Source organism: Chenopodium album, chromosome 13 (assembly GCF_948465745.1).
Source record: "Chenopodium album chromosome 13, dcCheAlbu1.1, whole genome shotgun sequence".
Taxonomy (NCBI): domain Eukaryota; kingdom Viridiplantae; phylum Streptophyta; class Magnoliopsida; order Caryophyllales; family Amaranthaceae; genus Chenopodium; species Chenopodium album.
Genome location: NC_137846.1, coordinates 41,048,078 through 41,063,770, shown reverse-complemented (window position 1 = coordinate 41,063,770; position 15,693 = coordinate 41,048,078). Strand labels below are relative to the sequence as shown.

Below are 15,693 nucleotides of genomic sequence, written 5' to 3'. Positions count from 1 at the left end.
CTACCCGCAAACTTCATCAGGCTAACCCATTGCCGCTGCTAACTGGCACACGAACCCGCGTCCAAGAGTCGAACAACATCACCAAAAATTGATAAAGAAAGGTTACAGAGTATTATCAAATGATGATTGCGTCAACACCTCGACACCTCTGACCACCATTACAGTTGACTAAAGCACACTAACCACACGCATAATACCACTTAAGGCTTGAAATTTTGGTGGGGTTAGTCCCTTGTAAATCCAAGAATTCATACTCTGACACTAATCCATTAAAGTTCCTTGCTAGAATAAAATAGTGTAGCCGATTAACATATAAAATCATGGCTTTAGCGCATAGTTCTAATTTGCTAAAACAAACAAACATGATTCCCACCAAAAACAATATAGAATCAAGAGTGCTTTTATCATAGATCAGCCAAGAAATCAAGGGATAGCTTGACACTTGTCATGAGTATCGATGTATGCATTTAATCATGAAATTAAATATCCAAGCAGCACCTCTTCGATCAAAAAGCTTCCGAAATATATCATGTTTTTGGAACAGATTTAATCGTAGTGCCTAGTTTATGTCACATAAAATAATTTAATTCGGTAACTCAATTGCATCACCATGGCGTAAAATCTTGAAGCCCAAATCGGTATCCGAAATCTGACAATCAACTCGACTGTCCCCAACAAATAACAACTTTGTCGATTGCTTCGTCAATTACACCTCTAATAAGTCATAATTTTTTTATTTTTTTTTTTTTCAATTTTCTTGATACAAAAACTTCGTCCGAATAACACTTTTCCCAAATTGTTTAGGAATCAACAGTATAATAAATTAATACTATTTCACTTTTAAATTGTTGGTAAAATACCTGTCGATTTCAATGACAAAATAGAGAAGATGAAAGGGAAAATACTTGATTAAAGATCTCAAACTCATAGTCGCGCTGTGGAACATAATTCACTGCCTTAGAAGCGAAATACGCTACCACCGGTACAGGTTTCCTGATGACGCATGCCCCCCAAGTTTAACGCAACTCTCCTCCGTAATTCGTGTACCCGAACCCGAAGAGTTCAATCCTTGTCTTTAGCATTTTTTTTCTTCTTATTTCTATTTTAAAGTTTTTCCCTTTCCTTACTCATTTTCCTACAGGTTACTTTTATTTTTGAACGGTGCATTTCCTACAAGTTCAGTTGAGTTCAGTACTGTTGAGTTCAGTCAATGAGAACAGGCCCTCCGTCCCCCCCCCCCCCTTCCCCCGCGGGAAAAATCCTGGCTCCGCCACTGCTAGACTGTATACACGCCCGGCCCTAGGTTAGGCCAGGAGTGCAACCGCATGGCCTAGGGCTCGGAGGGGTCCCAAAAATAATTCAGCCCAATAGTCTTTGCATACTGCAGTTATATAATTTCAGTAATTTCCGAATTTCCACTATTCCCTGACTTCTTTAGTTTCCAAATTACAACAACATATTCAAGGCATATGATGTAGCAGGAGGTTCCAACTTCCTATTTTTTATCATACATACTGAAATTTCTCCTACTCCCAATAAATCCTCTGTTTTCCCAACTATGGCAATGGAGAAGAATTCCTATAAACCAGCCTCCATATCTTATAATAATTAATCAAGGAAAGTCCTTTTTTCATTTTTTTTTTTTTTTTTTGAGGATTCCCCGTCTTTTTTTATGAATGGTCTAATGATAATAAGAAGGAGATAAATGAGTTTTATTTTATTTCTTTGGTTATTTACGTAGAATCTTATAGGCTTGATGGAATAGATTTAAAAAGAAAATATAAAATTTACATTTGGTTCACGATTTTATTACCCTTCAACATTCATAAGACTTCTTAACTGTTACAGTGAATTTGGCTTCATAGCATGTTAATTAGCATCTAATTTAGGTTGGTGTTTTTTTTAGAGGAAGCTGATGATAGTTGAAGACTTAAAAAGTTTCTAATACTCCGTATTTCTGAAATTTTTTTCGTTAATTCTATTTCTTTTTTTTTACTAAAAAAAAAGGTTTACCTCTTGAAATTAGAAAAATAAAAAAAAGATACCGTTTTTAATAATAGCAAAATTAAATAGTGTTTAGTTTTATCTTTAGACTATGAGTTACGAGAGGCCCTTATAAATATTTTTGCCTAGCGCCCCTAAATTGTCCGAGTTGACATTGATTGTCTCTCCTCATTCTAAGAAAATGGATAAGGAGTTTTGAACTTGACTGTATCTCCTCATTCTAAAGAAATGGACAAGGAGTAGTTTTGAACCTATGAGCTCCAATGTCTTTTCACATGCTGTTACCATCTAGCCGCAATTATTTTGGCATTACAAACGTTATTTCCTAACAACATATCAAGTTTAGAATTTTGACGAAAAATGAATGAAAATTTAGCCTAATCAAACAAAACCTTATTTCCATCATCTTACTTTTTCCGTTTTTTTTTTTTTTTTTTTTATTTTTTATTTTTTACTTCTATTGATTTTTTATACTAATGTTAGCCATATCGAAGGAAGGATGATGCCAAAAAACTAACCAAAAATGGCAATAACATTAAGCAGTCATACACACGGATTTATGAGAGATCTCTAACGCAGTACGGTACTTCAAGCTGGTCAAAGAATTCGTCCCGGGTGGCTCATAAGAAAGTCTCACTGCACCTAATATTCGAACCCTATTAAATTTCGACTAATTTAAATTCAAGTCGGGTCAGAGTCTAATTGGAAGAAAGCTCTGCCAACAAATATTGGTGTGTTTCCAAGACTTGAAACCGAGATCTTAGTTAAGATGGAAGAACATCTTATTAAGTCTAGAACTCTTTATCTCCCTCTTATTAATAGATTTATTTTTAACTTTCTTCTATAAGAATATTTGATTACTTATTAGTAGAGGAAACAAAGGAAAAAATAGGGTTGAAAATGTATTTTTCTATTTACTAACCCACCAAAGGACTGTACCAACTTTATGAAACTTATTTTTTCTTTCCTTTCTTTTTTATTCAAATCTTGTTTACCAAACAAGTTATTCACATACAACAAATTTTTTCAACTCTTACAGTTTCTTGATGGGTGAAGTCTCTCACTGTTAGAAAGTCTTATTTTTAGTATTAGTCTACAATTATGGAGCAATAGGTTTTGTTGATCACAAATTGGTTTTATCAGGATTTATAAGGGTTTTAGTTCTTCGCCTACTTTTGATCCAATTAGGTAAACAAAAATTTTATGATAAACAATGTGTATTGTTATATACCACTAATGTAATAAACTACATGTACCACTATGCACCACTAATAACATTTATTAATTACATTTTAAATTTGTGCAATCTCAAATCAATGTTGGAAGTTAGCTAAATTGGTAGAATCCTTCATAAAATTTTTTGGATGTTCTATAATCAATTTTTTTCCAACACCCAATATCATTTTTATCTTTTTTTTTTTTTTTTCAATTGTTTGCTTGATTTTCAGCCGGGTCAAAATCTGTGAAGCTTAGCTCATACGTTTTCGTATTCATTTACGTTTTCATAAGTTTCCATCATTAAATTTTCCCTAAAATTATCACAATGCATGACTAGCATGAGGCTCGTAGTGATTCAGGATAGATGAAGAACATATCATTTACATAATCAAATGTGGACAAGTAATCATATCAAAATAATTTGAAATTCATCAAAACAAGAACGAAAGATATTCTTAAAATAATTATAAAAATGAAGTTTGTCGCGAAATTGCCTCTGGCTCTCATATGTTTTTATGGTCTTCAATGCAAACTAGTTAGTGAGATGTAAGCATTTTAAGGATGTAATTTTAAGGAAAAATTAGAAAATAACACCACAAAATTGTCACAATTTTGATTATAACACCAAAAAAAAAAAAAAAAAAAAAAAAAAAAAAAACTTTTATTATAACACCACCAAAAAACCAAAAATTTGATTTCACCACCACTTAACTTTTTCATCCAAAAACCGTTAGTAGGTCCCATATTGTACACGTGTCAATTATGCATTGGATTAAAATAAATAAAAAACAAAAAAAAAAAAAAATTTAAAAAAAAAACCCTTAAAATACCCAGCCACCATCGGCGCCGCCGTTTCCTACCGCCGTTCTCCAACCCAGCCTCCACCGCCATCACCCAATCCCAACCGACCACCCTCGACCTACAAAACCAGCCAGCCGACCACCCTTGACTATAGAAATCAGCCCAAACGTACCCACGAAATAACCAGCCCCGATTTGGTTCAAGGTGAGGGTGAGAGGAGTAGGGCGGTTAGCGGGTTTGGGTATGGGTGGGTCGGGGTTTCGGCGACGAATTTTGGTTGGGTTTGGTAGAGGAGTACGGTGGCTGGGCTGGTTAGGGTTGGGTTTGGGTGGTTTGGCGATGGATTCGGGTCGGGGAGACGATGATGGGGGCTGGGCTAGTTTGGGTTGGGGTCTGGGTGGTTCGGCGACGATTGCAAGTCTGGGAGACAGCGATGGGGGCTGGGTTGGGGTGCCGGCCGTGGTAGGGTCGAGTGAACGGCGGTGGAAACCAGCGTTGGTGGTGGTGGTGGTGGCTGGGTTAGGATTCTAGGGTTTTTCTTTTCTTTTTTTTTATTTTATTTATCCAATAGTTGATTGACACTTGTACTATGTGGGGCCCACTTAACGGTGTTTTTGGATGACAAAGTTAAGTGGTGGTGAAACCAAATTTTTGGTTTTTTTTTTGTGGTGTTATAATAAAAGTTTTTTTTTTTTGTGGTGTTATTATCAAAATCGTGACAATTTTTGGGTGTTATTTTCTAATTTTAAGAATGATTTTATCATGATATATGGAGCCTCTTTCCTCTTTCTCGTTTTCTCTTGACACAACTGGGTCGATGCCATTGCAAAGAATGAGGACAAATAAATACAGAAGAACATAGGGAAACTATGTATTACTTCCTCTATATCATAATGGATGTAATGTAGGGCGGTGACACATTATTTTAGAAAAGTTGGTAAGGGACCACATTTTGTTACATCAATTCTACCTTTTATCCCTTAAAAGTTGGTCCCCACCTTTTTGGTATGAAGGCCTTTTTGTATTTTTAGCTATAAAAATAAAACATTTCAAAATTAGTACAAGTATATACTTATACCATCTATTATGAAATTTTCATATTAGGAAAGTGTTGCATCTATTTAGAAAACGAGGAAGTATTATGTATATGGTTGAACTTGTTTTTCAACTAATTTTAAGAACTTATTATTTATTCTTATTAAAATCAGATCAGATCATACTAGATCAGATCAGACAATATTTTTTTTTTCGATTTGCTTAATGCAAAATATCTTAAATTATACACTTTTAAAAGTTATGAGTATTAGATATTTGAAAAGTACACATTGATTCGGAATAAGATCCACTTGTTACAGTTTTTCTTATACTACCGTTGTTCCTCAAAGTTCCTCACTCTTTCCATTTAAGTCTATTCCTTAAAGTTCCTCACATATTTGCTTTGTTCCTATTATGGTATACGACGGGAGTACATTAATGTAGAAATACAGTCAAAATTCAGTCAAATTAAAAATAGATGATCAAATTAGGTTAGACTAGACTAAAACAATTTAGATCTATCAGGCGAAGAGAACATATTTGGAAATTTTCTTAGCTTGTTGCATTTTGAGGATTTTGATTTCAATGGTATTGAAGAGATAATTTCATAACACATTTCAAAAGCTATTTACAAAAGTGCTTTGTTTTGGAGGAAATTATATATATTTTTTCTAGCACTTGTCTAACTTCTTCAATTTTTTTTGAAATAACTGGTAGAAAGGAAAATCACATTTTTGACGCCACCTTGAGAGTTGGTTTATATAATAGAGATTATTGACGGTACACATGCCAACCTCACTTAGGCATTTTCCTTCTCATTGTTCATATGGTCGTTAAGCCAACATATAAAAGAGCAATCTAATTCTATGGATTATACATTATAAATTAATTTAAGAAATAGCATCAGTTTAAGAAAAAAAGAGTTTTATAACATTATCATAATTAGTGGAGGAAGAATATTAACGGTTACCTGCATTAAAAATTAGCTATTGGGTTTGGGCAATGCTCCAGATTGCTGCAACAAAGAATTAGGGAGTACAATATTTAAAAACAGAGTTATATACACTACAAGGTACTAAACTTTGCAAAAAATATCAATTAAGGTACTGAACTTTTATTTGTATCAAATAGAGTACTATAACCTTCAGTATAGGTAAACTTTCCGTTTGCAACTTATTTTAGCCGGTTAATTCGATTTTTTTTTTTCTAAAAAAAAAAAAAAAATCCTCTGTCAGCAAATCAAGCCCGTCTTTGAGGTTCCCGTTCGGTCTGAATTTGTGGTATAATTTCCTCCATTAAAGTAGCTTCTTGAGGTAACACATTTATCCTTTTTATGATCAGCTGATATCAATTTGCAATCTAGGGTATAGCTTTAATTTTCATACAAGTCCACTAATCCTTTTTTGTGCTATGATTTTTTTTTTGGTTAATCTTCTTAATTAAGTAATTAATTAATTTTCTCATATTCGATTGATTAATCGAACTATTTCTTGATAAAGGAGTGGTGATGAAACTCTTTACGGATTTTCGCCCTTTTGATTTTGACCTAAGAAAGGGAAAAAGAGGAGAGAAGATGCGATGAATGGCGGAGAAGGTAATGGTGGTGGCGGATCGGAGTTTCTGGAATCAATTTGATGAAGCTCATAAACTTGTAAGGTATTTTCTCTCCTTCAATGTCTCTGAATCTACATCAGTTTCATTTATTGGTGTTCAATTTCTCCGAATTATAACGGCTGATTCGTTGATTGTCGTTGCTTTCATCCTTATTTAGGATTGATCAGTATAGTAGTTGCAAAATTTGTGAGCGGGAGGTTGTTGTTTCTATTGCCGAGGAATTGCGGCGGATCATCGATGTCTCATAATTACATCGGTTTGATTTGGTTCGAATTTTAATGTTGAGTTATTTTTGTAATCTCACTTGAGTATTTAGTTTTGATTCAATTTTTGGAGGATAATTTTTTGTTTGATTTTTTGATTAAGTAGGCTTTGTTGCGGATTGCAATTTGAATAAAAGATTGCAACTGACTGGGAAAAATTGAAAGTTCAGTACTTTCCTTAAATTTTGTCAGAATTTTATTTTTTCCTTTTTTTTTTTTTTTTTGGTTGTTAACCGGTAGTTGTAGGTGGGAAAGTTTAGTACTCTCCTTTGAGTACCTTACTTGATACAAATGAAAGTTCAGTACCTTGTGTGATACATTTTGCAAAGTTCTGTACCTAGTAGTGTATATATAACTCCTTAAAAACAATCTAGAAAAAAAGTATCAATACTAATTTATTTATTAAATAAGCATTGGAAACTTAGCTTCAGAAACTTAATACTTTTTTTTTTGGTGTTCTACCCGGTTCACCCTTTGGGTTAATCCGGATTCGAGGATCAGTTATGGGTGGTTAGGTTTCAATCCCCTCCCAATTGTTGTTATGGAGGATCGAACACAAGTACTCCCTACCAAGTGTAGTCCCAATCACCACTACACAAACATCCAATTGGTAGAAACTTAATACCTTATAGTTCGTATGTCAGTTGATTACTTTGAAAAAATATTGATATAGTTGAAATAATTACTCCCTCTGTGTTTTTTTAAGTGACACACTTTGACCGACACGTAGTTTTAGGAGATTTTGTTGACTTTAATAAAATAAGATGTTGGTGGGGTAGGTTGGAGGAGTGAGAAATGATAAAGTAAAAGAATGTGAGAGGAAGTGGGGACCATGAAAGGAGTGAGAAATGATAAAGTAAGAGATAGTGGGGTGAAGATATATTATTAAAATGTAAGGAATTTCTAAAAGAAGAAGTGTGTCACTTAAAAAAAAACGGCCGTTTAAGGAAAGTGTATCACTTAAAAAAAAACGGCCGTTTAAGGAAAGTGTGTCACTTAAAAAAAAACGGCCGTTTAAGGAAAGTGTGTCACTAATTTGGTTATAATTGATTTTTACTACTGATTTTACCTACTTTTCCTAATAGTATGGTTTTAACCTTTTTAACAATCTATTTGATATACAGTTACTAGGAGATTGACAACAAATTTTTTATTTTTTTCTTTTAGATAAGGTAGGTCATAGTCTTGAAAAAAGACTATAAAACAGTCTAATCCTAGCTATCAATTGGAAGAAAAGACTAAGGAACCATGAGTTCATGACAACTCAATTAGTCATGAAACAAAGTCTCCTGACCGGGAATTTAGACTTTAGCTGGCTTCTACGAAATTTCAAACTCATGCAACTACCAATTTTCCACGGCATGCTATTATGATCTGGGCGCCTATTTAAGACCCTTAATGTTAAATTAATCACAAAGGTATTTCTCTATATTTCTCATTCAATATAAACGGCCACATACAATATATATAACCTAGGTATACTTGGATGGCAAGGTCAAGATATACTCAAATATTAACAAAATATATTCACTATTATCTCCTAATATCTCATAATATCCCAATACCCCCCCCCCCCCCCAAGTTGGAGCATACGGGTCACAAATGCCCAACTTGCAAAGAAGAAACTCGAACTTAGCTTTTCCCAAAGCCTTTGTAAAAATGTCAGCCAACTGAACCGTTGTAGGAACATACGAAGGTATAATCGTCCCATCTGTAATCGCATCCCGAAAAAATGACAATCTGACTCAATATGTTTTGTCTGTTCATGAAACACTGGATTCTGCGTAATATATAACGCTGACTGACTATCACAATGAAGGTGCATCTCATCCTCATGTTTAACACGTAAGTCACTAAGAAGTCGTTTCAACCACTTTAATTCACAAGTCGTTGCATTCATCGAACGATATTCTGCTTCTGATGAAGAAAGAGCAACAGTAGGTTGCTTCTTGGTTTTCCATGACACTGGGGACAAATCAAGAATCACAAATCAACCACTCAAGGATCGCCTGGAGAGAGGATAACCTGCCCAATCTGAATCACACCAGCCTTCCAACTGTAAAGCACTATCGGATCTCAATAAGATTCCCTGTCCCGGGCTCTTCTTCAAATATCTAACAACTCGCAGAGCTGCTTCCCAATGATCAATCTTGGGATTTTGCATAAGCTGTGATAAAATGTGTACAGAGTATGCTAAATCTGGTCTCATAACAGACAAATAAATCAATCGACCTATGAGTCGACGATATTTCTCTATATCATGAAAATACTCTCCCTGTGTCAAAGCTAATTTGTGATTTTGTTTCATAGGGAACTCTACAGTTTTAGCATCTAGTAAAGCGGCCTCAGTAATAATGTCAATCGCCTATTTCCTCTGACAAATAAATATTCCATGTGCATTCCTGGCTACCTCTAGCCCCAAAAAATATTTCAATACTCCAAAATATTTCATCTTAAAGCAATTTCCCAAGTATGATTTAAAATTAATCATAGCAGATTTATCATTCCCTGCAATAATTAAATCATCGACATATACTAACACATTGAGCTGCATCTTTCCCTTTGTCAGAGTAAATAGAGAATAATCATAATATGACTGTTTAAAGCCATAAGATTTCAAAGTTGTGGCTAGCTTTGCAAACTAACATTGGGGAGCTTGTTTGAGACCATATAAAGATTTCTTCATCCTGCAAACTTTTTCAGAGTTGTTTTTTTATCAAAACTAGGGGGAATTTTCATGTATACCTCTTCCTCCAAGTCACCTTGTAGAAATGCATTGTGAACGTCCATCTGATGCACTTCCCAATTTTTCACTGCAGCTACGGCAAGAAATGTTCGCATTGTCACCATCTTTGCCACAGGTGAAAACGTCTCATTGTAGTCCAAACCTTCAACCTGATGATTGCAAAAAATTACCAATCTAGCTTTTAATCATTGCAGATTACCATGCTCATCATATTTATCCTTGTATACCCACTTGCTTCCTAGTGCCTTCTTCCCTGGTGGTAATTTTTCAAGGACCCAAATCCCTCGTGCTTCAAGAGCAGCTATCTCCTCGGCCATAGCTTTTCTCCAATCCTCATGCTTCATGGCTTCCTTAAAACTCTTCGACTCATTTCTTCCTGTGATCGCTGCAATATATTTTCTATGTTTTGCAAAAAATTGGTGAGTGTCAATACAATGTGTAATAAAATAAACAGGACCTGAGGTGAACTATGAGTTGATGTAGATGGACTTTTATTTCGGATAGTATGCGTCACAAAATCTCGGAGCTTCACCGAAGGAACCTTTGTTCTCATGCCTATACCCAAGGCCTCATTACCAACTGTTTGTTCTTGAGCCGCGGAGTTGCTTCGACTTTCTTGCTGCACTCGCTCTTCCTCAAGAGACGAGTGTTCATTACTCGTGTGCTGCCTAGAAATCAGAATAGACTTGCTGCTCCGAACACTCGGATCAGAAGTGCTGGCAGGATACTCCACGGCCTGGTCGTGGCCTGTGGGGTTTTCCCGCAGCCTAGTCATGAAGCCTTCTGCTGGCCTCGTACTACCAGCATCCCTGGCAGACTCTTCCGCGACTAGGTCGCGACCTGTGGAGTTCTCTCGTGGCCTGGTCGCGGAGCCCCCTGCTTGCCCCATATCACCATCATCATAGTTCTCTCTCCTCACGCAATGCCTATCCTCCAACCCCCACTCATCATCACTATCACATCCTACTTCACAATACACATAATTCCTCACCTCATCATTGTTCCCACTAGGAGTGAAGAACGGAAATAAACTCTCATCAAAAGTCACATCTCGTGAAACAAATATCTCCCGGGTCTCTAAATCATAAACCTTCCATCCCTTTTTCCCGAAAGGATATCCTAGGAGCACACATTTCCGACTACGACTAGCAAATTTATCACCCTTACTTTTTAAGTTATAAGCATAACACAAGCACCCAAACACCCGAATATACTCATATGTAGGTGGTTTGCCAAATAACATGTCACAAGGGGTTTTATAATCAAGCAATCGAGAAGGAGTTCTATTAATTAAATGACATGCCGCTTGCACACACTCCCCCCAAAATTTTAAAGGTAAATTTGCTTGAAATTGTAAGGGTCTAGCAACATTCAAAATATGTTGATGTTTTCTCTCAACATGCCCATTTTGTTGAGGCATGCCCACACAGGAGGTCTCAAAATAAATCCCATTGTCAAAAAAATACTCTTTCAAGGAATTGAATTCCGTACAATTATCACTACGAACCACTTTAATTTCTTGAGAAAATTGACGTCGAACAATCGCAACAAAATTAAGAAACATATACTCAACTTCTGTTTTATTTCTTAATAAATAAGTCCACACACCCCTAGAGTAATCATCTACTATAGTCTAAAAATAATGAGCACCACAAGACGATGGAGTCTTGTAAGGCTCCCATAAATCTAAGTGAACAAGCTCAAAAATTCGGCTAGCTTTTATTTTGACTCAAAGGGAAACTACTCCTATGTTGTTTTGCCCGAGGACACACATCACATGATTTAAATTTATTACTACTACGACTCACAAATGAAAGTTGTTGAAGTACTTTTCTCGAAGGATGCCCCAATTTTTTATGCCACAACTCTGTGGAATGATCCCCGTCTATCTTCATCGTCTTCACCATGGGAACACCCCGAAAATAATAAAGTCCATCTACTCGTTCACCTGCTCCAATCACGTTCCTCGTTGTGAGGTCCTGTATAACACAAAGTTTGTTAGTAAATTGCACAATACAATTAGATTCATCACTCAATTGAGTCACCGAAATTAAATTGCAATTTAATTAGGGTACATAAAGAACATTGTCAATTTTTAAACCCCCTTACTATATCACTGATCCAATTTTTGATGCGTTAGCATTTTTTCCATCCGGCAATCCCACCGGACAATGGCTCACATTGGTCAAAAGAGACAAATCACATGTTACATGATTCGAGGCCCCTGTATCGATGATCTAACCCAAATCATTTTTATCATAAACTTGGATTTAATGGATGTCAAGTAGTCTAACAATTGTTGAACTTGAATTGAAGTCATTCCCGCAAGACCACCCACATCAACGTGTGTGGCTTGAACCAAATTCTTATCACCATCCATTAATAATCAATTGAATTGTCACAAATAATTGTCACTCACAGGTTCTTTGAGAATAAAAAATTATTGATGTTTGTGAACTCTCACAATCTCTCAATGTTATGCGTAATAATGAATATTACGTATAATTGCAATCTCTAGAAAATTATTGTTGGATCAAACCTAAGCTCTTGATACCATGTTAAATTAATCACAAAGGTATTTCTCTGTATTTCTCATTCAATATGAACGGCCACATACAATATCTATAACCTAGGTATACTTGGAGGGCAAGGTCAAGATATACCCAAATATTAACAAAATATATTCACTATTATCTCCTAATATCATAATATCCCAATACTTATTGTAGACATCTACTTTTGGCCTCCTGTCTCGACAGGAAGTGCAATGACGATAAGTAAAACCATCTTCGTGTTGGATCAAAGTGAAGAATACTTATGGAGAACTGGTTAAGCCACAAAACACAAAAGACTAGCCCAAATTAAAGATAAAAGCCAAAACAAAGGTCCAATAAACTAAACCCGATCATAATTAGGCTTAAGCCCGTGCTTAAAATCCAATAATGACAGATTTAAGAGCACCTAGGTTAAATTTTAGTGCTGCAGCAGAAAAAGCCGCGCGCATTCGAAACAGTCGCGCTAGGCTGCCGCGCGCAGCTAATTCAGTTGCGTGCGACACCCAGCGCAACCTCCAGAGTTGCGCCGTGGAAGATTCAGAATTATACGGAAAATATAAAATCGAATCTTACCATAAAGCCGCGCGCAAGACAATTAGTTGCGCTGCCCATAGTAGCGCAACCTAATCACTTGTGCTGGGATGCCGCGCGCAACTCATCCTGTTGCGCCCGACACCTGCTGCGGCAGAATGCTCGTAACCCTAAACCTAATCATTCCCTATAAATAAGAGCTTAAACCGAGGCTTAAGGAGACAGAAAATAACCTAAAAAACTCTGGCAAAATACTTGTGAAACTTGTGCAACCTAGCCCCTTTTGTCCTAAACACTCACCCCTTTTGATGTTTTGTTACTAAGGTGGAGGCTCCCCAACAAGAAGGAGTCCATAAGTATTCTAAACGGAGATCTAGCAAAGTAAAGTGGTAAATTCCCGAGCACTTAGTTAAACCACATTTATTTTCTTATTTAAAAGAACCTTAATTAATTAATTAATTAGTGTTGTTTGATCACCTTTAAAATAATTAATTAACCAATTCCACATAGTATCTTGCGTTAAATAAATATTATAATTGAATTAAATAATTGTTGGTTGATCACTTAAGCCAAGGCGAATATTGTTTATTTTCTTGTCATTTTCACGAATTTGATTAAAAAAAGAATAACGACATTACGATGTAATTCCTACGTGAATTGGTACGTGTAAATAAAATCAACTAACATAGTTTTAGGTATCGCGTTGCATATATTGTTTGGTGATGAAATTGTAAAAAAGGAAGAGCTAGTAGAGGCTGCACTAGGGCTAGGATAACGATTCCCCTCTAAAGGGAACGTTATTTTAGTGCCCTCGCTCCCGAACTCATTTCTGGTTTATAGTCCAATTTGGGCATGGGTAAACTTATGATTCGTGTTAATTATTCCATGAACTCCACATGGAAGAAAGGCATGAGCGAGGTTTATGAGTTTTTCCTAAAACTCATTGGTGACTCCCTACTTGTTTCTTACCAAAAAGCGTAATGATAGAATCAATTCTAATTCAAGGTCCCCCAAACAGTCAGGAATTCAAATCCTACTGCACCCTAACAAGGGTAAAGTCCTAGGCTTTTAAAGGGTCATGAGCATTTAAGGAGAGGACCCCTTACGATGGGAATCCCCTCCTTACAATGGCGACTCCGCTGGGGACTTAGAGGTTACATGATTAATTCGTAGTTATGGTCCAAGGTTTCCAACACTAGGTTGCCTATGGGTTGTAACGAGAATTAACTTGGATAATATCTAGTTAGAGAGCAAGACTTGAATGCATAATATCTTCCTTTTGCACAAGATTAAAAACCAAACAAGCAACATTGCATCATGCATAAGCATAGCACACTTAAACCATTAGGGATTGGCTCATTGACTAGGGGTCGCCAACACTAGGCTTCTATCCCAAAATCAATAACAATCATCCCACCCATATCGCCAACAAAATGTTGGGAAGGCGATGCCATGAGGCAACACATTGAGTGATTGATTTGTGCGTCGTTTCTTAAGATATGGTACCTTTGGACACCCAAGCCTTTTTTTTTACCTTAAAACGACATTGCGTGAATCTTGACTTATGGCATGCTTATGTGATTATGTGACTATATGCAACGCGTTAGGATAATCTTCTTTATTTTTCTTTTTAGTTTGGTCTAGGTTCCCAATTACGAAGTTGTCTCTTCGTGATTTAGAGTCATATTCAAAGGATAGCAAAAAAAAAAAAAAAAAATCAAATAAAAAAAAACGATGACAAAAAAAAAATGCTCGAATTAAAAAAGAATCCTACGAGTAGGTGGCGCGCGCAACTCAGTGAGTTGCGCGACCCCCCCCCCCCAGCGCAAGAGATTCCGTTGCGCGCGACAGCCGCGCGCAACTGAGTCACTTGCGCGCGGCCATTAAACGAGTCAATTTTGATTTCTCAAAAAACAAATTGACTCGTCCGAACAATATCTTCATTGAAGAATTGTTAAGGGTGATGTTATCCGTTTGAATATATTTTGCGTCTTTTTTTTTCTCCCTTTTTAAACAAGTGTATCGATTTTCTTATCCTTTCGTACTCCTTTAGGGCCGGTTTCCAAGCTTGGGAAAGAGGACTCCCGGGCACTCGCATTCTACGTTTACCACCCAAAGATCAACCCCTTTCAAACCACTTTTCTTCGACAACTAATCCTAGTCCAACAACAATGCCAACCATCGAAGAATTTCAATAAGAGATTCTTCGTTTGAGAGAGGAAAAGGCTCAAGAGGCTGAGGAGAGAAGAATTAAGAAAATGGAAAAGGCTGAAAAGAAAAATGTTGAAACCTTAGCCTTGCAAGAAAAGATGGAACAATTATCCATCAAAGTAAAGTTGTTGGAGAAACTAGTTCTTCGTTCTACAATGGGGAACAAGTATTATGACGCAGAAAAGTTTGCTCCTCCCCAGGACTTGTTGTACCGAAAAATTTCGTAGCTACGGACTTGCCAATATTTAAGGTGACCAATAATCCACAAAATCATTTAATGTGTTTTACTGGCATTATGGAATTAAAGGGAGTTGATCCTAAGCTTTATGCTTTGACTTTCCCTTTATCCCTAGACCCAACCGCGAGAGAGTGGTACTATGGGCTAGATCCAAAATTCAAGGCAACATGGGAAGATGTAGTTTTGGCTTTCATTACCCAATATGAGAGTAACGTAGAGTTTAAGTCAACTTTACGTGAACTCGAGATGCTTAAGTTAGGCGACGATGAAGGTTTCCTTGCTTTCTATGGTAGATGGCGAGAAAAGGCGGCCCACCTTGCCCAAAGGCCGCCTGAACTCGAGTTAGTACAAAAATTCATTGACAACTGTCATGAAAAGTACAACAAACATCTACGTTACCTTGGTTTAGACACTTTTCAAAAGGTCTATTCTGCGGCTATTAGGATTGAAGATGATCTTGCTAAAGAGAAAGCAAAC

The 15,693-nt window shown here is 36.4% G+C and overlaps 1 protein-coding gene across 1 annotated transcript; it reads right to left on the bottom strand.

Moving 5' to 3' along the window:
• Nucleotides 1-7,501: 7,501 nt before the first annotated feature.
• On the bottom strand, nucleotides 7,502-10,924 carry LOC145575514 (uncharacterized). Its single transcript, XM_081633375.1, has 7 exons — nucleotides 10,134-10,924; nucleotides 9,909-10,080; nucleotides 9,681-9,830; nucleotides 8,961-9,102; nucleotides 8,742-8,900; nucleotides 8,529-8,646; nucleotides 7,502-7,526 (listed from the first exon to the last, which is right to left on the bottom strand). Exons 1-7 carry the CDS (start codon nucleotides 10,922-10,924, stop codon nucleotides 7,502-7,504), a joined length of 1,557 nt encoding a protein of 518 aa, XP_081489501.1.
• Nucleotides 10,925-15,693: the final 4,769 nt, after the last annotated feature.

Coding starts and splice junctions, on each gene's coding strand:
- LOC145575514 (XM_081633375.1), bottom strand. CDS start 10,924: ATGTTATTTGGCAAACCACCTACATATGAGTATATTCGGGTGTTTGGG. Junction 9,103..9,680: donor AAGGTGACTTGGAGGAAGAG/GTATACATGAAA, acceptor ATTTTATCACAG/CTTATGCAAAATCCCAAGAT. Junction 7,527..8,528: donor AAGTTGGGCATTTGTGACCC/GTATGCTCCAAC, acceptor ATGTTTGTGTAG/TGGTGATTGGGACTACACTT.